General features: G+C 41.7%; 3 protein-coding genes across 3 annotated transcripts in view; all 3 read right to left on the reverse strand.

Moving 5' to 3' along the window:
• The window catches only part of ghra (growth hormone receptor a), a 36231-nt gene extending 33218 nt beyond the window's left edge, over positions 1–3013 (reverse strand). The window contains exon 1 of the mRNA XM_033619355.2: positions 2874–3013. The gene's annotated coding sequence lies outside the window, so the exon portion shown is untranslated. The remainder of the gene's footprint in view (positions 1–2873) is intronic.
• A 5731-nt stretch (positions 3014–8744) lies between these two features.
• On the reverse strand, positions 8745–16035 carry fbxo4 (F-box protein 4). Its single transcript, XM_033618668.2, has 7 exons — positions 15776–16035; positions 13100–13374; positions 12787–13007; positions 12493–12568; positions 12230–12402; positions 11888–12114; positions 8745–11775 (listed from the first exon to the last, which is right to left on the reverse strand). The coding sequence occupies exons 1-7, from the start codon at positions 15935–15937 to the stop codon at positions 11683–11685; spliced, it is 1227 nt and encodes a 408-aa protein (XP_033474559.2). The 5' UTR covers positions 15938–16035; the 3' UTR covers positions 8745–11682.
• Positions 16036–16137: 102 nt separating this feature from the next.
• Positions 16138–20045, reverse strand: rimoc1 (rab7a interacting mon1-ccz1 complex subunit 1). Its single transcript, XM_033619348.2, has 6 exons — positions 19894–20045; positions 19107–19216; positions 17951–18097; positions 17616–17747; positions 17329–17443; positions 16138–17241 (listed from the first exon to the last, which is right to left on the reverse strand). The coding sequence occupies exons 1-6, from the start codon at positions 19985–19987 to the stop codon at positions 17006–17008; spliced, it is 834 nt and encodes a 277-aa protein (XP_033475239.1). The 5' UTR covers positions 19988–20045; the 3' UTR covers positions 16138–17005.
• Between the last annotated feature and the right edge of the window lie 106 nt (positions 20046–20151).

The raw sequence follows: 20151 nt of genomic DNA on the forward strand, positions 1-20151 counted from the left end.
CATGACTTCACAAATATTGTGGCAAAAAATAATTATATACTTCAACATCATCATTAAATAATCATGTTTGTGAGTACGAGTACACAAACTTGTCCAAAGTCCACCGTTGGGTCTCTCAATAATTACACAAGAATCATGCAAATAGATTTTATGCCCTCGACTTTCGCCTTCACCACTAACCTCTTTCTTTAAAATAAACAAAATTAAAGTAAACACACCGCAGACTTCAACATGAGCCTGCATAGACCAGACACTGGCGAGGAAGAGTCCACACAGACAAGAGGCGGAGCCCCGCCGAACTGCAGCTCATCCAGCTGCTCCTAATAGGCCTTCAACTGTTGGGTGTATTTAAATTCATTAGCCTGTGGTGACAGTGTGTGTTTGTGGAGAGGATATGTGCAGGTATACACACAGGATGCATTTTCAACCTGTGCGCACGTGTGTCTTGTGTGCGCTCTCAGGCAGTCAGATCTGGCTACTGGATGGCTCTAATGTCTCCTGCTCTTATTTCATAAGAGAGAGTGGAAAACTCAGAGTCAGCACACTGGCACGAAGAGAGCCTGTGCTGGAAGCAGATCAGGACACACATCTGCAAACCCCGCTACACTCTGTGTGTACGTGGGAGGCGAGTGAGCGACAGAGCGGGTGTTTATGTGCATGCGTGCACGTGTGTATGTACAAAATCAAGTGTGTGTATCCGAGCGAGGATAAGAAAAGGTAAAGAGTGCAAGCAGGAGACGAAATCCAGCAGAAACAGAGAAAGTCTGTGCTGCACAGATCTGAAAATTGATCTTTGTGGAAAACGTCTGCTTTGCAGCATTCCACACTGTGTGTGTGCACGCATGGGCCTGCAATGGTTTGTCAAAGATATTGAAACTAATAGCTGTCAAGTCACATTTTGGCCTCAAATCTAACCCTACATTTCTTGCAGCTGCTTGACATCAGTAGAATAACTGGTTGCTACATTTGCTCATTTCAGAGACAATGAATTCAAACTAATCAGGATCACGAGTGGACTAATCTGGATTTTGGGTTTAATGAATGCTACACATTCAGTGCTTAAGGTTGTAAGGTTCAGTCCTATGCAGAGGAAAAAAGAAAAGTCTATCAACCCACATGCTGCTTTGGAGGACTAAGTATAGATGAGTGGCACGTACCTCTCTAATTTGCACTAAATCCTTCTGTTTCTCCCACTTTGTCAAACACACACACACACACACACATCCTGACAATCATGCACATCAGTGAAGAAAAAGTGCACACGGCTGCGTGTAAAACCTAATGGTTTCCAGAGTGCTGTGGAGCTGTCAAAGGGTATAGAACATAACAGCTGTACTTAATGTTGCATGTGGGAGTGTAGCGAACACTGAGACAGAACCTGATGGAACTAACGTCTCTTAAAACTCCTCGCCTCATCTATTAAAACATCTCGTACCTCGGTTACCAGGTGGATGCTATAATGGCTGCCATTATGCACACCCCTCATCATGCTTTTTCTCTGCATTTGTATACTCGCTGGGCTGCCGTTGCAACAATAAATCCCATTAAATGTGCTTCAGCTACATTCAGGCTAATATTATCAAACAGTGCGGCCTTAAAGAAAAAGGGTTTGTGATATGCAGTGATATGCATTAGATCCTACAGTGTCAAGAGGTTGCTGATTATTTCTTAAACTGGTCTGTAAACTAACACCAGACAGCCAGAAATTGAAACAGATGCAGATCAAAAGCCATTTTTAAAATGTCCTCTGACAGGCAGAGTGCGTAGGCCTGCAGTCGGGGTTATAGTTTGCACACTGCATCTCTTCAAAGTGTGGCATGCTTTCTAATTACAACAGCAGAGGAGCAAAGGTGTTCTCCTGTGGTCAGTGCAACAGTCTGCCAATCACTAATGAAGGGCAAACATACTGAGAGCAGACTGTGACATAAAAACTGATAAAGACATGCAACACAGAGACAGAAAAAAACAACCTGTTGAATTACTGTTACTGCCAATTAGTGATGCATTAAATTAATCAACATTTTTAGTATATATTTAATAGTTTGAAGTCAATTTACCAGTAAGAATCCACAGATTTGCAGGTCCCAGTTCCTCCAAATTAAAATAAAACCTGCTGCTTTTCTCTGTTTTATACCAATATTTGGGTTTTGGGCAGTAGATGAAACCATATATGCAGTTATAAATTATGACAACTTCTCATTAACACATAGCATCCTGTTATTTGTGGATCAATAGATTAAAACAGTCAAAAATAAAACCTATAATCTCTATAGAAAACCATCACTCCTTATGCCCTGTATCTAAAGTCATATAAATATGCATATCATGGTCATTAAAGCCATTATGGGCCAAGCTGATCTCCATCTGTGCAAAGATCACTGTGTCAACAGTGAAGCAACACGTCAAGAATAATTCAGGCTTTATCTTTACGCTTTAAAATTTCAGGGTTTGAGGCTGATTTTTCAATAAGCGAGCATTTCTAAGTCATTTTCAACAGATGTTTCTATTCCCACCCTCAGGAGTTGATATTTATCAGTGCTCTGGTTAGGCTACATCCGTCAAGACCCACCATGGCTGTCACTTCAGGAGCAGTTGGGTGTTGCACTGGGATTGGAGACAAGTTTCTGTCATGTTAATTTAGGCTTAACTTGCACATTACAACAAACAGTAGGCTCCACACAGAGTGCTAAAACTTCACGATTGCTCAGAAAGATTTTGCAGTGAGACTGAGATGTAAAGGGAAAGTATTGCAATTTCAGGAAAGTTTCCCGACTCGTGCGCAAGCTGCCTAACACATGGCGTTTTGGAGACATGGATCAACAGTGAAAAAACAGACGCGCTGCACGCTTTAAAGCAAACACAAACGCACTTACTTGTTTGGAAGTCTCAAGCTGGGGAGAAAAACTGCAAAGACAGCGCAGATCGACTTTTCACAACTTGGTCATCTGATGGCCAGCGTGAGCACCAACAGGCACGAAAAAAAGTCCGGCTTCTCCACTTCAGCCTGCTCGGCCCAGGAAGATCTCCTCCGATCGGGATCTTTCACATCACCCGATCATTGATCTTGGATCTGTGTCGCTGTCGTGGTGAAGATTTTCCTTGTCTTATCAGCTGTTCAGTTCATCATCTACTCTACTTTCAGGGATACACACGCTACGTAGCTCGGACAGAGCTACTGAGCGTGAGTGTGTGTGTGAGTTTCAAATGGCGGTGAAGCGCCCTCATCCGCCAACAATCCAATCTGCTCCATTATGACCACAGAGAGAGGACAGCAAGGGAGAAAAACTGCCGGGGCCAAACTTCCAAAATAAAGCCCTTTAGTGAGGGGCTGCCTGCTGCCACGCTTTCTGGCATGAGCCAAAGTCACCAATAAACATTTTATTAGTTTATTTCTTATTAAGAGAGAACCACAGCCCCACCGTGCAAAACAATCTCGTTAGAACATACTTTTATAGTGACGCTCTGGGGATAGGCATACAATGACTTTTTTTATTTTAGTTTGTATTTATTTCACTATTATTAATACTAAAAAGAAAGGCAGACAACATCACGAGGTGTCTCTGCCTGGACATGACTAGGCTCCATGCCCTCGGGAATATCTTTATAATTAGCACCTATTAACTTTGGAGTGTTAATAGACACATGAAAATGGCGCTTTTTGAGTAATTATGATTACACATTTTCACAGGTTCAATCTTTTATTGCATTTGGGGGAAGTAGAAGGCACGTGCATGCGCGCCACATCATAGGAGCGCGTGCATATTAATGTTTGCAGTAAATAATTTTGCTTGGAAATGATATAACAGCAGGATACACGTGTTTAATGAATGGGTTTTGCTCTGCTGGTAACACTTAAAGCGTTTTGGGGTGTTTTACGCAACATGTTACAGCTTAGTATTTCAGATATTGTTGATGCCCCTCCTGTCTGTCACCAGAATCAGCACCTGTCACTGCGCACAATGGTTGTTTTGATCACCATACCTCCATTAAGTGGGTTAATATGGTGTACAAATAAATAAGTTTTGTCTCTGCGAACATCATCATGAAATTGAACCCGACAAATCTCCATCACATATATTTCACTTGGCAGGCACCGTCTGAATTGTAGCTCCAGGAGGAAGGCCACTGTGATCAGACTAGAAGGAGGATGACGCGCTGATGGTAATAGACAACCTTTCATGGAACTGTGTCAATCTTCAACACGCCTATTGATTTACATAACAAACCTTGTAGAATAATTAACCATAAGCGACCTGTTTCATGTGCACATGAGCACGGAGGTTTCTGCGGTTATTTTTGTACCACTCTGGTGCCTGATGCGTATAGGCCTAATTTAACCCGCGCATCTGCCGTGCGTAATTGCGCTTTGACAGTGCGCAACATCACTCCAATTAGAGACTGCAGGTGGATCACATACCTGCTGCTTTCAGAGAGTCACCAGAGAGATTACTGTTATTCTGTCTGACTGGCATTGATTAAAATAAAACTTTTGTGTGCATGTCAGCTGCTTTAGGATTGTAAAATGGAGACTGTCTTTAGAAAATCTGCCGTCACCGAGCAACTTCCCGCGCTGATGCCGAGAACTCCAAGCAGCCTGAATGGCTGCGTCTGTCTATAAACTATAGCCTGCTTTGGCTCACGTGGAGGGCCCACTGGAGAAGTGACGCCATGAGAGGCTCGCCTAGAATTTCAGCTGTCAATGGATATACACCCCCCGACCCAAGAGCCATCAATTAGTATGGACGGCCCGCCCCGACACGTGAGAGAAAAACACACCCAGCTGTTGCTGCTGCTGCTAAACTGTATGAACGTATCTGCCTGCGTGGAGCTTGTGGTAGTTTGTCTTTTCAGGATTTGCCTTCCAATCGATGATCATCCCAAGGCAAACATCCATCAGTGTAAACAACATCAATTGCAGTAATAAAGCCAAAGCATCAGGGTTTCATTTTGCATGGCAACATCTTGCTATAACTCACCCCACTTTACATGCAGTGCTCACTTACAATTGATGAAGTTATATGAGTAAGCCAAGCCTGTATGCTCGAATAGCAGTGAGTAGTAGTAGTAAGAAAACAGGATGTACTGGAACCTATAGCGTCCAGCGTGGTCAGCTGTAAATAGAAACAAAGTCAGAGTGACAAACATACTGACAGAGAGACAGATGAGGCCTGGAGGGGCTGTATTTTCCTTTCCACCAATGCACAGATGCATTGTTGACATAATTTATGATGCCAGGGGAAAGAAATGGAATTGGCCTGTGCGTATTGAGCGGAGCCATCCTTGTATTTTTATAGCTATCCCTGTCTCCTTCTCATCTACGAGGCCCACAAGTTATGGTGGCTTTTCCAAGTCCTACAGCTGCAGCGTGCATAAAAACACTCAGTGAGACACAGAGGCTGCTCTCAGGCAACATGGATACTGCAGCTAGAACTTGTACTTGTTGTAATGAGGTTAGGAAGTTTTGTGCATGATGACTTTATTCACCTTCACCTAAACAAATAAATTCAAGCAACATTAGGGTTAATGTCAGTAGCTGACCTCTTGCTACACTTGAGGCCCTTTGTGACAATAATGACCAAATAGAAAAAACACTGCCAAACAATTTGTATGTATTAAATGACCCCTGAACACGTCCGTGTAATGGTCAGTTGTTGGACAGAGAGCCCTGATTGGAGGAGACTGAGGGCGTCCTTTGAATTAGTTCCTTTGTTATTGAGTACTCATTCCTGTGATTGTCTACTCCGAGTGATCATGTGGACTTATGCTGTATTGAATGTGACAACAGAACAATGCATCTGGCCCACAGACTGATGCCACTGGGCCTGCACTGGAGGCCTGGAACTGGGTCCTCATTCCCCAAGCTATCCCCCTCAGCTACGCCCTCTGTGGGATATTAGGTGAACAATCGGGTGTTAGTTGTTAAAGCAGCCATTAAAATGCTTTTAAATGAAGTATTCTATTATCTGTGATCCTAGCATGTGTCATTAGGTAGCAAATATTCATGTCAGAGTACTGAAGACCACATTTACTTGGCGTTGTTAGGGATCCTTGATTTGCAATTAGCTCAACCAAGGTTATTATGGCATTGATTCAAATGTAGCAGATTTGTGAGATAAACATTAATTCAATGAACTCTACTTTTTTGTCTCTTTTTAGGTGGCAGGAGGGAAAATTAGTCATCATTTCATCAACATTTATTTTGTTATGGCTTCAGAATGATGGACATCAAAAATAGGATGTAAGCTCTACAGGATGATTTTGTTTCCCTTGGCAACTATCCTGTTTTTCACAAATGATGTATAAATTTTAGGCACTCTATTATTATTATTATTATTATTATTATTATTATTATTATTATCTTGAATGGCTTGAATAAGAGTGCATATAGCTGCTGCAAACAGGTGAGCATGCCCTTGGACCCCCTAGATTTGGGCTGAGCACTGAATGTTTGTACGTCTGGCTCTGCCCCTGATTAGGGCTTGATTTAAATGATGAAATCACTGTCTTGCAGATCTGCCTTTAGCCTCTAGAAAATGACCTGCACTATGTCTTTTTTTTGCCACATTCAGTGATTTTATTGGAAGTGAAACAGTGCAAGTGCTATTGTTGATGACTCTGCTTTGTCAGTCTGCTGTAATCTATATTCATCCATATCCTATAATCCATGTTAAAGGCTAAGGCTAGTGATATTCTATATGTTTTTTTTTTAAATTAAAGGCAAGAACCAACAATGCATTAGTCTTTCCCTAATTATTTTCCACCTTCCCCAGCCTGTCTGTGACTCTCATGGGTTCCTACTGAAGATATAAATCTGTATATATATGACTAATGACTAATGATGGCAGCAGCAGCAGGAGACATCTGGCAGGACCACGGCAGCAGCACAACCACACATGCCACCCGGTGTAGCAATGTGGTTAATATGTGTTTTTAATAGGTGCAGGACATGGAGGTCTGTGGCCCAGAGGAATAAGCTATATCAGGATTTTGTTACACAAGCAATAGCATCAGTTTATTGTTGCTGTTGGGATTTGTTGAAAACAAAAAAATACAGACATCACTTTTTTTTTTTTTTAAATCTTTGCAGGGAACATTTGTTTTAATCAGAATTGAGTTACGGACAACAAAATAACATTTAATGGTTGTTTTCAGAGATTGTTTGGTTTTCTGTTTCTGAGCCATCTAACTGAGCATCGTTGCCTCAGGCAACATAAGTCATAGCCAGATTCCCATAATTGGTTTTCTGCAATAGCATGCCTTTCAATAGCCGTATAGGATCTATTCGTGCTTGGCTGCCTGTCTGTATTTTCCACTTAATGAAAGAGTGGCCTTTGTGTCATCCCCTTCAAGTCACCTGTAATGCATTTAGTGCAGTTTCACATCACAAGTGTGGCCATTCACAACTATGTCAGCACCCTGCTGCCTATTGGATTAGGATAAAAAACAGAGGGGATGGCTACAGGGGGAACACACACACACACACACACACACAGAAAAAACAACAGCAGCAAATATAAGGAAGGATCACTGTGCTCCGCGTTCCATATCTTCTTTATTACAGAGCTGCTGATGGACTCAAAGGGATTCACATATAATCCACTATTAACACTTCTGAACCCTAATTCAGTGTTACGAGTCCCTAACCTGCCATATATATAGCAGCAGGAGGTAGGTGGGATAGACGCAGTGAAGTGGAGAGGAAATTGAAGTGAATTGATGAGATTGCATGGGATGAGTAAGATCCACAGAGTATCAGCATGAGAGCCCCACCATGTGCAAAACAACACAATTAAGAGGTACGCTTAGCCTAATCACTGAATGCATCATGCAAATGATGTTTTTTTTTTCCAATGCCTACTTTAATCTTGGCTGTTATCGTAGAATACAAATCAGGGACTTAACTCTAATGAAAGGAGGAGAGAGTGAAAGGAGTGGGATGCGACAAAGGTGAAGAAGAGGGACGGCGGAAGATGGAGAGGATGATGTAAAAAGCAGAAGTCTGAGGGAGACAGTGAGACAGAGCTGGCTTAATTATTGACGGGGTAGCACATCTATAGATTTATAGCAGTTACTTTGCACTTAACCTCGTATATATATTTACTCATAGTGTTGTATTGACTCTTCTTCTGCAAAATATTTGCATTAATGGTGCTTGATTATTATAAGTCTACACCACAGTGTCACCACAGGCTCAGAATACAGTTTCAACTTAATATTATAAGCAGAGGTAATAGTTGCTTTTGGTGTGTCCACAACACTTATTTATCTAGGTGCACTGAAATAATGTTTGCAATAATATGTACTCAACAGAGAGCATATTTAGCTTTAATTTCTGTGCAAATTTGTGCAAAAATAACCACTTATTTTGCAATTATACTATCCAAATTCAATATTTGACTTGTTCTGCAAATGCTAAAAAGCTGCATGTAAGGTGACTTAAATAAGGTCATTGCTGGCATAAAATGAGATACTATACGTATCCACCAGCAAGAAAACTTAAACTTCATTGAGCAGGGGAACCTGCTGGGAATATATAGGAAATACCTCTGCCATAACATCCTTCAGATTACATAAGTAAACAGACTGTGTGCAACTTTGCTGATTATTTTTTCATATTGCTTCAGGCTGTATAAAAACCACCATAAACTGAACTGCATTAAACTCTGTTTGACACAAACAGGCACACCTCTCAAACACTTGGCATCACACCAGTCACAGCTGTTGTAAAGCACAGACAAAGAGCCTTTTCATCTGTCCTTGACTTTTTTTTCTCTTTAATACACACATTATTTACAATACACTGGTGTCTCCTGACACATGTTACATGCATGCTATGCTTTAGCTGTTGCAGACTTCTGTAAACCGTCTTGGGTCAGTAAACAGGGGTTTCTTCCTCGTGACATCATATCCCAGAGGCCCCCTTTGATTGTGGAAGACAAGAGGCAGCTGGAGGTCTGGTATTCATTCACCCTTCCAAAACACTACCAGGGAACCTCCCCCACCGAACCCCAGCCACCATTATGTAGGGACGTGCACTAATGGTCCACAGTCTGCTCTCTAAATAAACAGACCTTGAAAATATCCTATCCAAGCAAGTTCCAGCAGTGGATCTAACACACCCTGGCTTCTTTAGTCTGCATTCACATTAAAGCAGCTCATCTTCATTCATTTCATTCATTCATTCAAACATCGTACATATTCATACACGCTGACAGAGGCAGCAATCCTTGTTCAGCAAATCTTTTTGGCTCCGGCAGGATCATAGAGTAATAACAAAGGATTAAGCAGTATTCCCTGCATACCTGCCCTAAAAACAGGTTCCCATGGTTTACATGCTATTTTTTTCTAATATGGTCAACCGTGTGAACATGAGCATGCATGCACATATACACACAAACTTACAGTATAGGTAAATAACTGTGGACTGATGACCGAAGAGATAGACATCCTGTTTACAGAGAGCAGAGATGAGCAGAGATAAAAGTCAGATTCTCTCTCTCTCTCAAACACACACACACACACACACACACACACACACACACACACACAGCAGCCAGCTCCTCCATCATTTCCCTGTAAATTTCAATGGGGAAAAAAAAAAGAATCAATCTCCGCTTCACCAGTATTCAGCTCAGCTTAATGCACCTTAATTGCACCAATCATGGTCCTATTCTAAATCTGTATGTCTATGAAAATGATTGTTGAGACAAAAGAGCCTTTTGATGGAAGGACTGCTGTGGGGGGTGGGGGTGGGGGGAGTGGAACATACTTTTACCAAAGACTTGAGGTTACCTAGGGGAGCAGAACAAAAGAGCAGCAGCGAGGCACATTATCTTGTCAGGCCCCACATCCTGCCATTAGTAGCATGTGAACACTGCTGCCGGGGACACTGAATATGAAACAGGTGGTCATTTTCTGTGGACAAACACAACTTAAACACATTAAAGGGAGATATGGGATCATTTAAGTGCTGTAATTGCACTGGAATTCTGTTTTAGAAAATCATCACAAGCAAACGCAGAAATGAAACCACGACTAACCAGGAGTGTTGGCGTGTGGGTTTGTACCTCCATTATTATATTGCAGAAGGTATTTTGGATTTTTCATGCCTGCCTGACAGACAGGTCAGGTTAGGTCCTGAATTATCTACAGTAGGCAGCTTTACAAAAGTCTGTACTCCTGCTGGGATGATTTGAAAACTGTGTCTATGTATTTGGCTTCCAGAAGGTTGCTGTGGATTAAATATATTCTTATGTGCCAGGATTTCCTATTCAGCTTCTTTACAGTGTAAAGGTGATCACTGCTAGATGCAGGTGCTGCTGTTAACCATCAAACACGTGATTAAATGTTGCTACGTTTCAAATGCACCGTATTATGTAACGCATTTTTTGCTGTACCTACTGTTGCTACTGTGATTCAATGTTCTTGTCCTGCTGCATGTTTGACCCTGTCTGAGTTAGGTCTCCCTTGTTAAAGAGGTTTTAACCTAAATGCAACTTCCTAGTTAAATAAAGGTTATATATAAAATCAAATAAAATAAAAAAAAAATCAAAGGCAGAGCTCTCTGCAGCCAAGCACTGACTCACACAGCTACTGGCAGCGCTCCCTGGTTGTCGAAGCAGGCTGTTCTTCCACGCTTGCCGTCATGTCATACAGATGTGGATTCAGCTTTTCATGCCAGGATCGACCTCAGAGGAAAGGAACGGAAGGTAAAGGAAATACCATCCGCTGCCCGCAAGGTTTTAAACTTGTGCGTATGCGCGTGCGATGCAAAGAAGAAGAAGAAAGGAGGAAAAGGTGAAGACAGAAATCGTGACTCACACATACACAGAGTCGTTTTTACGTGATTACTTAACAGTGATTTGCTGGTAATTTAACAGACATTTAGTAGTGAGTCGTCAGTGTTGTTTGAGCCTGAGAGTGTGACTCATCCAACACAAGAAAAACCTGTCGCTCTGAAACCATTTGTAGAACAAAGTCATTGTACAGCGAATAAAAGATGTCAGCGTTTGAAATCGGAGGACCGTCCAGCACTTCTGAAAAGGCAGCATTTCTTAACTGCCAGAGCATAAAAGTAAAACAATACATTCATTTGCTTGTATTATAGTGTTGCTGGTTTAGTCACATCTTTGCAGTGTAAAGTTCTGATCAGGAGGCTGTTGTTTTTTTATCTGAAAGTTATATAAGCTGACTTTTGCAGAGGTTGAGCCCTTAATAAAACATTTAAACATGTCTCCATCCCATTTTAAACCACACAGCGGGACACCTGATTAGTTAGCAGCTCACCACTTGTAAACATGTGTCATCATATGGCATATAAATCAAAGCAGCATATACTCATTACATATAAAAAGCATTTAAGATCAGTAAGTTGGCAATAAATTGAGTCACTGATTGTTTTCATGTGTGGCTTTTACCACTCTTCTCATTTTGTTTTTCTACATCTGCACCCAAGTCTGTTTATCTGCGTGTTCCTTCATTCACAACTGCTGCGAGAAACCCATCAATGCTGCAGCTGATCCAAGTCATTAAATCCCACAGGCGATGCTCCAACCGTGAGACATTGCACACATGTGGTATACATTACGCAGGAAATACCGTAGTGTGTCTTGGTGTCAGGATGACGCAGCAGTGAGGTCTGCGGTCTTCATTCATCTGGCAGCAGCGGCAGAAGTTAGATAACTAGCTGCCGTGGAGTTTGACTCCAGAACATTTCAGCAACCAAGAAATGCCATCCAGAAGACCTGACAGAGATTCTGCTACTGTATCCTGCACCTGAATGAAAGAGAGGGAAACACAAACACAGGCTGGAAATGATCTCAAACGGACACCAGGTGGATATAAATGCAGAGGAAGCCTTTCAGTTGATTAAATGTCAGACAATTACCATCCAGGGGTTAGCCAGCTGGGGTAGGCCAAGTCTCTTTGCCATGTAGACACAGGGAGTTCGACACCTGGCTCTAATTCTGCTGCTAACAGTTTGCAGGCTGGTTGCCGTGACCTCTTCTGGATCTTCTCTGGAGACACAGGAGAGCACCAGCAGAGGCCTGGATGCCAAACCGCCCGCAGAGCTCAGCACAGCCCGAATCTGAGCCACCTCAGACTCCCCTTCACCTATTGAAGACATGGTTTTTCATGCATTTGATATATTAAACCAATGAGCATGACAAAATGCTTGCTAATAAAGGAGGAGAAGCTGCAAGCAGAGTAAAATATCCTCTTATCTCACCTCTTCCAGGCTCTGCATTGGCTACATAGATGAAACCATCCACCACCTGGCACACCTGCTGGACCTGAGGAGCAGGGCTGTAGATTGGACAGCCTGACTCATCTGTTCCTTCAGTGGTAAAAAGTTTATTACTGATGCTCTGCTGCTGCGCCCTGGCTCTTTCCCTCTCTGCCCTGCACACACAAACACACAAAGCTGCAGAAAAATACAGAAAAAGATAATAATTGCAACTCATACGGTCATTTAAAATACAAAGACCTTACCTATTGGTCGAATACAGAGTGAGAATATTAAATTTGTGTTGGTTGTTGAACATGTAACTGATCCCTGAGCCGATACCTGGAAAAAAAAAGACTGATGTTGGTGGGGTTCTTGGGGCGGTTTAGGGGATAGTAACTGGTGAGACTAAATTGTGGGCCAATGTTGCCACCTAGTGGACAAAAGAAAGACCTACAAGTAACGATTTTTTTCAAGAGCGTTTCCCTTGGTTGAGGAGAAAGCGTCTCATAAGAAAGCTAATCCTTCATCATCAGCATTAAACATCAATGTTATCTCACCATTTATCTGTCTGTGAGGAGTGCCCGACACAGGAAGCACATCTGGGGCATGCATGAGCCTTGTGACTAAAGACACATCCAACTGCTCCATGCCAGGGCCGAACATGGCATACCGTGGTTCAGATGAGAGCACAAGAGACTGAAGAAACGAGGTCACGACCTCATATGCTGGCCGTGAAGGAAGCCACTGCTGTCTGCAGGACGGGCAGCCTTTCAGGTATCTGTCAAGACAAAATCAGTGGTTAAAAAAAAAAAATTGTTTCTGTATGACAAACTGTTACATTGATAGAGGATGACAGTGAAAGATACCTACTCTGACATGTAGTCGCATTTCGATTCCACCCCTTTGTCGTCCCCTTCTTCTCTATCATCCAGGCTTTCATCTTCATTGATTAATGGTGCATCCAACAGCTCCAGTTGGGGCATGCTGACGTGATCAATGGAGGGCCAGTATGGCATGTCCCTGAGCAGGAAGTACTTCCACAGTAACGGGTCTCTGACCATGGCCCTCCAGTAGCGACTGGTGGCTCCCAGGCAGCAGATATCAGCAGGAGACAAAAAGGTCATGATCAGGAACTGTACGTCCACCTTAAGGAGGGAAGATAAGATTTATGATGATGATTTCAACAAAACAGAAGAGTGTCAAGAACTAGGTAAGAGATGGAGATGACAGACAATCACTAACACCAGCAAATTTATTATTAATAATAAGCCATGCCTGGGAAATATAATATTATAATATTATGGATATCGTAATATTGTAAGAGTTGTCTTTTTCTGGTTTTAAAGGCTGTAATACAATAAAGAAATGTATTTTCCTGAATTTACCAGACTGTTCTAGCTGTATTCATACACTGTAATGAACTTTATGCGTGGTAAAAAATATTCTTTCCCACACACGTGAATATATAGTATGATGTAAATGCTTGGTCTGATATTACAATAATAGAGCATCATCAGGTAATCAGAGCAAAATATCGCCCATAATTGGCGGTTACTTACCAAATGAAATCATGAAAAAGCATATATCTTCATTATTGTCTTGTTTTTCTGTGTCTGTGTTTTAGTCTAGTCTAGTCTATTTTTGTTATACTGTACAACTTCAAATAAAAGCCCAATTAAACACCCAGTCCCTTTCACTAGCCCGGTGTGGCTACGCATTTTGACAAATAAATGCCTGTCTCAATTAGATGTCTGGTCTGGTTGCCATGTAGTTATTTTTATAAAAACCAAGTTGTTGGCTACCCACTGGAGCTAACGTTAGTTTAGCTGGTTATATTGTGCATACAAATATAAATGTTTCAACTTTTGTCAATATGGACATGCAACATATTGTGTTAGCTTGGTAAGATTCTCTACGATTCAATCGTTCAGTTCATTTTACTGAAACCATGAGCACCAAAGAATTACTGAGTCAGATTTACACTGGATTGTGTAATATCAGAATTTTTGTGTGTGGTGTCTGCCAAATACACTCACTAGCCACTTTATTAGGTACATCTTGCTAGTACCGGGTTGGACCCCTTTTACCTTGAGAACTGCCTTAATTCTTTGTGGCACAGATTCAACAAGGTGCTGGAAACATTCCTCAGAGATTTTAGTCCATATTCACATGATAGCATCACACAGTTGCTGCTGATTTGTTGGCTGCACACCCATGATGCGACTCTCCCGTTCCACCACATCCCAAAGGTGCTCTATTGGATTGAGATCTGGTGACTGTGGAGGCCATTGGTGTACAGTGAACTCATTGTCATGTTCAAGAAACAAGTTTGAGATGATCTGAGCTTTGTGACATGGTGCGTTATCCTGCTGGAAGTAGCCATCAGAAGATGGGTACGCTGTGGTCATAAAGGGATGGACACGTAAGCAGCAATACTCAGGTAGGCTGTGGTGTTTAAACCATGCTCAGTTGGTACTAAGGGGCCCAAAGTGTGCCAAGAAAATATCCCCCCACACCATTACACCACCACCACCAGCCTGAACTGTTGATACAAGGCAGGATGGATCCATGCTTTCATGTTGTTTACACCAAATTCTGACCCTACCATCTGAATGTCGCAGCAGGAATCCAGACTCATCAGACCAGGCAACGTTTTTCCAATCTTCTATTGTCCAGTTTTGGTGAGTCTGTGTGAACTGTAGCCTCAGTTTCCTGTTGTTAGCTGACAGGAGTGGCACCTGGTGTGGTCTTCTGCTGCTGTAGCCCATCTGCTTCAAGGTTGGACGTGTTGTTGGTTCAGAGATGGTCTTCTGCAGACCTTGGTTTTAACCAGTGGTTATTTGAGTTACTGTTGCCTTCCTATCATCTTGAACCAGTCTGGCTATTCTCCTCTGACCTCTGGCATCAACAAGACATTTTGGGACCATCCTCTGTAAACCCTAGAGATGGTTGTATGTGAAAATCCCAGTAGATCAGCAGTTTCTGACAGACCAGCCCATCTGGCACCAACAACCATGCCACGTTCAAAGTCACCTCTCTTTCCCATTCTGTTTGAACTTCAGCAACTTCATCTTTACCATGTCCACATGCTTGAATACATTGAGATGCTGTCTGTGTTAAGGAGCTGTTGGACAGGTGTACCTAATAAAGTGGGCAGTGGGTGTATAGTGGGAAGTAGTGGGGTAGAAACAGGAAGTACCATGACTTACCCAGTAGGCACATGACAGTACAAACGGCGAACTCTGTTTTTGAGTACACTGCTTGTACAAAATGGATTTTTTCCTTCACATAATCAGTTGCTATTGGGGACACATAACCCGTGTTTCACCCTGTGTAATGTGACACGTCCATTTTTATCTTAGTGCCAACTTTTTGGTATTTGTACGGCAACTTGGTCGAACTTGTGCATTACACAAGTGCTGAATTTCAACCTGACGTTACCCAAACTCGGTTTATGACATGAATATACTGACATTTAAAAAACGACTTTTATACTTTAAGAAAGTTTAACAAATGTAAACCATTCACATAAATGATTTAACTCACTGGTAATATATCCAGAAATCCCGGCTGTCTCTCTCCACCAGTGTCTTCAACAGGCGTCAAATCGTCTTTAACTTTACCAGTATTCGGGAAGTATCTGTCTCTGAACCTTCTGAGGCTCCGTATCACCACTGACTCATTAACCTGCTGCATTGTTCCTGCCATGACTTCTTATGTGGGTGCTAATATGCGGACAGCTATTTAAACAGTAATATGGACCCCGAGAGACATGGCAACAGATTTGACGTTTCACCTTTCATACTTCCTCGTTGCTGGGCGCAGCGCGGCATCATGGGTATTGTAGTTCTAAGACGTGTGACTACTTCTGGAGCTAGAAATTTGAGTTGCAATGCAAAATAAGCGTATTTTCTTAAAACAACGCGCGTGTTTATTGTCAACGAGGACATAAAAAACAGAAAATGATTTTTGTCCAAACAACACAGATTCTCTATTAATAGTTATACTATCAACATTACTCAAGTGGCAGAAAAAAATGGAACTTGCAATTGATGGGAATACAAGTGGCGCATTACAAAGCTGGTATGAACAAATCTGAACATACTTGAAAATAGTCATGAGTACATCATTGTCAAACAGTTCTTTAACACCTTTCTTTGCCTTTAGTGTGCATGGTTTCATACACACATACATATATAATGTATATGCAATTATAATATATTAAAAGCATAACAAAATGGCAACAAAACAATAAATAAAATGTTACTGTGCAATGTCTCGTTTCCAGCTGGATTATCTTCAAACTTGTAACAATCTTTAAAAAATGAAAGGGAGGGAAAAAAAGGTCAATTTTATTAATAACCTTTTTTATATTCATATTAATGTTATTATAACACATTCTCAGAGCAAAATAAGTGCCCCAGTCAACAGTCTGGAATCGGGATGATAACTGCTTTTTCAGCAGGACAGGGCAAAAAATTATTCAACAGGCTCCTCTGCAACCCCTGCCAGTTTTACACCACCTATCTCATCCTTTCTGACCTCTCCTTCACCTGCTTTGGCCTGGGCCGTTTGGCATGGGATGAGGTTGCCTGTAGACACTGATCCAAAGACTCTCTTCTCCACTTACACTTTCTCCCCCGTGCCTTCCCCTTAACCTTCCACAACATTACACCCCAGCAGATGGGATCCATTTTTATTTGGGGTCTGACACACATTTGAATACTGAACTTAGATCTGTGCCTGAGGGCAACTTCAACACAGGTGCAGCTTGGTTCACTGTAAAATACTAAGGATTTCCTTGGCATTCTCTGTGTTCCAGCCCTGGCCCTGCAGAGGGCCCTCGCAGGCAAGCACGTATTTGTTGAGGATCTGTGTGCCAATGTCCCGAAACTGGAGGCGATCTTCTTTGCGATCCATAGTGTCAGCGCTGCAGTCCTCGTACTTGACTGCCCAGAAGCACATTTCCCCGATGTACATCATTGTCAGCAGGTGTGTGTCTGAGAAGATGCCTGGCCAAAAATATAAGCAGGTAATGAGCACAATCAATTTTCTACAGGCAGACAGAGGCAGCAAAAGTTAATTGATGACATACTTACCTTCAGATAGGAAGCTTGCTGTAGCAGTGTCATGAAGCACCACCCCATCGTTGAGCTTCACAGAGTTTCTCACCTGCAGCATCCGCATTAGGTAGCGCACCCCTTCCTGAATACACTGGATTAAAATATCATCAGTCAGATGAGCAGTGGACCTAATCTTAGCATACACCAATAAAAAATCTTCAATACTACACAAAACAAAAGCACAAGTAAAATCAGACAAGCCCAAATTTCTGTTCACAAATGCAATTTACTGAATCCACTTAGATATTTTCACAGAGTGGTACCTTTAGGAATGTGTCCTTGTTTTTCTTAATCCACTGTTTTCGTTGATGAAGGGTGTGGCAGTACATGTACAGCAGGGCTCCGCGTCTCCAATAGAGGCATTCTAGCAGCTCTAGGCCCAACACAGACTGCACCTAATTTAGATCAAAGGACATGAATTGTGCTGTTAGACAATGACACGGAAGTAAATGTGAGCAAGGGTTTTTTACAAAACTATAAACAACATCGACAACATAAAAGTGGAACAGACCTCTCACTGAGAATACTTGATAATCAGCAAGAAAATAAAAACACAGACCATGCACACAAAATTATCTTAATGAACAGATATACACACTTCTTGTGCTGGTGCTAGCCTCCCCACCAAAACTTCTGGCTCAGTCAGGTCTTGCAGCAGCTGCTGGATTTTAAAAGGTGAACAGTCCTCAGGGAACTCCTGGTCCACCAGTTTATTCTCTTCATAAAATGTGATGTCTAGGATTACCTAAATGATGAAAAACAAATATATACCCACACCAAACATTGAATGCAACCTGCAAGAAAACTATGCAACATTTAAAAAATACAACAATCTGTTTAAATCATCAGAAACAATTGCCCCCCCTTATTACTTAACTGAATTATTTACTAATATGGTAGATCAAATCAGAAGTAAAACTGACAATATACCTGCCAGGACATGGTAGCCACAGTTGTAGTCTCTTCTTTAAAACTGTCATTAAACCCCTTCTCAAAAGCAAACTTGAGATCCAAGTGTCATTGACTTCTCTACTTTCTTTGAGTGTTCAGTAGCAAGAGGTCGCTTGATTACTGACAACTTGATACTGAAACCTTATTGAGTCTTTTTGGTTGCGGTTTAGACCACTGCACAACATCAAAACCAACACCAGATACTGTCTACAACTTCCCGCTGACTCCCCATATGCCATTGGTTTTAATTTCGTCAATCTAAGCAATTCTTAAGGCTTGGTACCAAGTTAGGTAACTTGTTTTGCAGCTTGGGCATACATTTTCACTCCTTCTTTCTTAAAGCCATGGTGTCAGTTTTCAAAAGGTAAACATAATCTCTATTGGTAAATGTGCTCACACGGTTTTGAACTGAAAAGCAAAACTGAGGGTCCTGTTTTGTGAAAAAAAAAAAAAAAAAAAAACAAAGAAAGAAAAAATATCCAGCACTTTTGGTTGATTTACTGTCAATGTCATTTATCATGCAGCATTTGCAGGATCTGCCCTTTCAAGTTTGAGGATGTTTCTCCCTGTTATATAATGAAACATGATCAGATAGCCTTGTGTTTTGGACTCTTGGACAGATGCCTCATGCGATTTGAAGATCAACTTGAGCTCAGGGAAACTGAGAAGGGCATTTTTCACAGTTATCTGATGTTTCATGAGTCAACTGGTTGACTGAAAACAGAATCAGCTTTTTAACCCTAATGCATACATTCAATTATTGCACCTCTATACAATCAATGAAGTTTAATGTAATGAAGTACCTGTGTGTAATCCTGAAGCACCTTGGAAAGGTTGCTACTTTCTCCTCCTTGCCTGTAATAGCTTTTCAACTTGTCTAGTATGGCGGACGCATTCTGTAAATAGTCATCATCTATGGAAGAACGATACGTTAACATGTTACCAACTGCAGATTTGAAGTCAAGAAAAATGGTCTCCAACGTTACACGTCATAAAACTTGCTGATGAATGGCGCTTTAGATTTAGACATGTTTACGCATTACAAATCAACCGATGCTAAAATGGTAAAAGTTATAGCGGTGCAAAGTTAAGGGCAATGTGACTATAGGATGACATAGGGTATACAACCATACAATATGAAGGGTTTGACAAGATTTGAATGCATAAGTAATATAAAAAGGTACAATTCAACACAAAATAATGCCAACTTTGCTTCGACAATTACCTCTTACGCAGCATCGTGTATGATGGCCAGTTTAACGGTTGACAACATTAAGCTAACGTTAGCAAACTTACGCTAGCCCTTAACACAAACACCCAAATGTTTAAAACAACCGTCATTTCGTGAGTAAATGTAACTATAACGTTGCTAATCTTCACTTCCGCCGCCTGTTAGCTAACTGCATTGCAAGCATTATTTGTAAACATGCAACATTTCATCGGGCAGAAGCTGTTGTTACAGTTGCAAGCTAGACACCGTTAGCTAGCTTGCTAGTTGGCTAATAAACTGAACCAGGACGTTAGCCTCGCGCGCGGAGTTGCCAAGCGTGGCCCCGGGGCAGAAAATAAATAACAGCGTCTTATCGATACCTTGCTTTTCAGCTCTGAGACTGGAACACTTGATGTCTAACTCAAATATCCTTCTCTCCAACTCGAAACCTTGTCGCCTGTAGTCGTCGGCCATGACTAAAAGTATGCGTCACGTGAGCCAGGGATTACTCACGTGCTCATAGAATGTCATGACGGTTTCCAGGACAGCAGTGTGTCTGTGTGCGTGCGCGCGCACGCCTGGAGTAGCTATAAAAACAACACGCACCACATAACCATTACCAGTAATACATAACTTAT

This window comes from Epinephelus lanceolatus, chromosome 9 (assembly GCF_041903045.1).
Source record: "Epinephelus lanceolatus isolate andai-2023 chromosome 9, ASM4190304v1, whole genome shotgun sequence".
Lineage (NCBI taxonomy): Eukaryota > Metazoa > Chordata > Actinopteri > Perciformes > Serranidae > Epinephelus > Epinephelus lanceolatus.

Coding starts and splice junctions, on each gene's coding strand:
- rimoc1 (XM_033619348.2), bottom strand. CDS start 19,987: ATGGCCGACGACTACAGGCGACAAGGTTTCGAGTTGGAGAGAAGGATA. Junction 17,444..17,615: donor ACAAGGACACATTCCTAAAG/GTACCACTCTGT, acceptor ATTTTAATCCAG/TGTATTCAGGAAGGGGTGCG. Junction 17,242..17,328: donor AGCAAGCTTCCTATCTGAAG/GTAAGTATGTCA, acceptor ATTTTTGGCCAG/GCATCTTCTCAGACACACAC.
- fbxo4 (XM_033618668.2), bottom strand. CDS start 15,937: ATGGCAGGAACAATGCAGCAGGTTAATGAGTCAGTGGTGATACGGAGC. Junction 13,375..15,775: donor GATTTCTGGATATATTACCA/GTGAGTTAAATC, acceptor TCCCTCCTTAAG/GTGGACGTACAGTTCCTGAT. Junction 12,115..12,229: donor CAATGCAGAGCCTGGAAGAG/GTGAGATAAGAG, acceptor TGTCTTCAATAG/GTGAAGGGGAGTCTGAGGTG.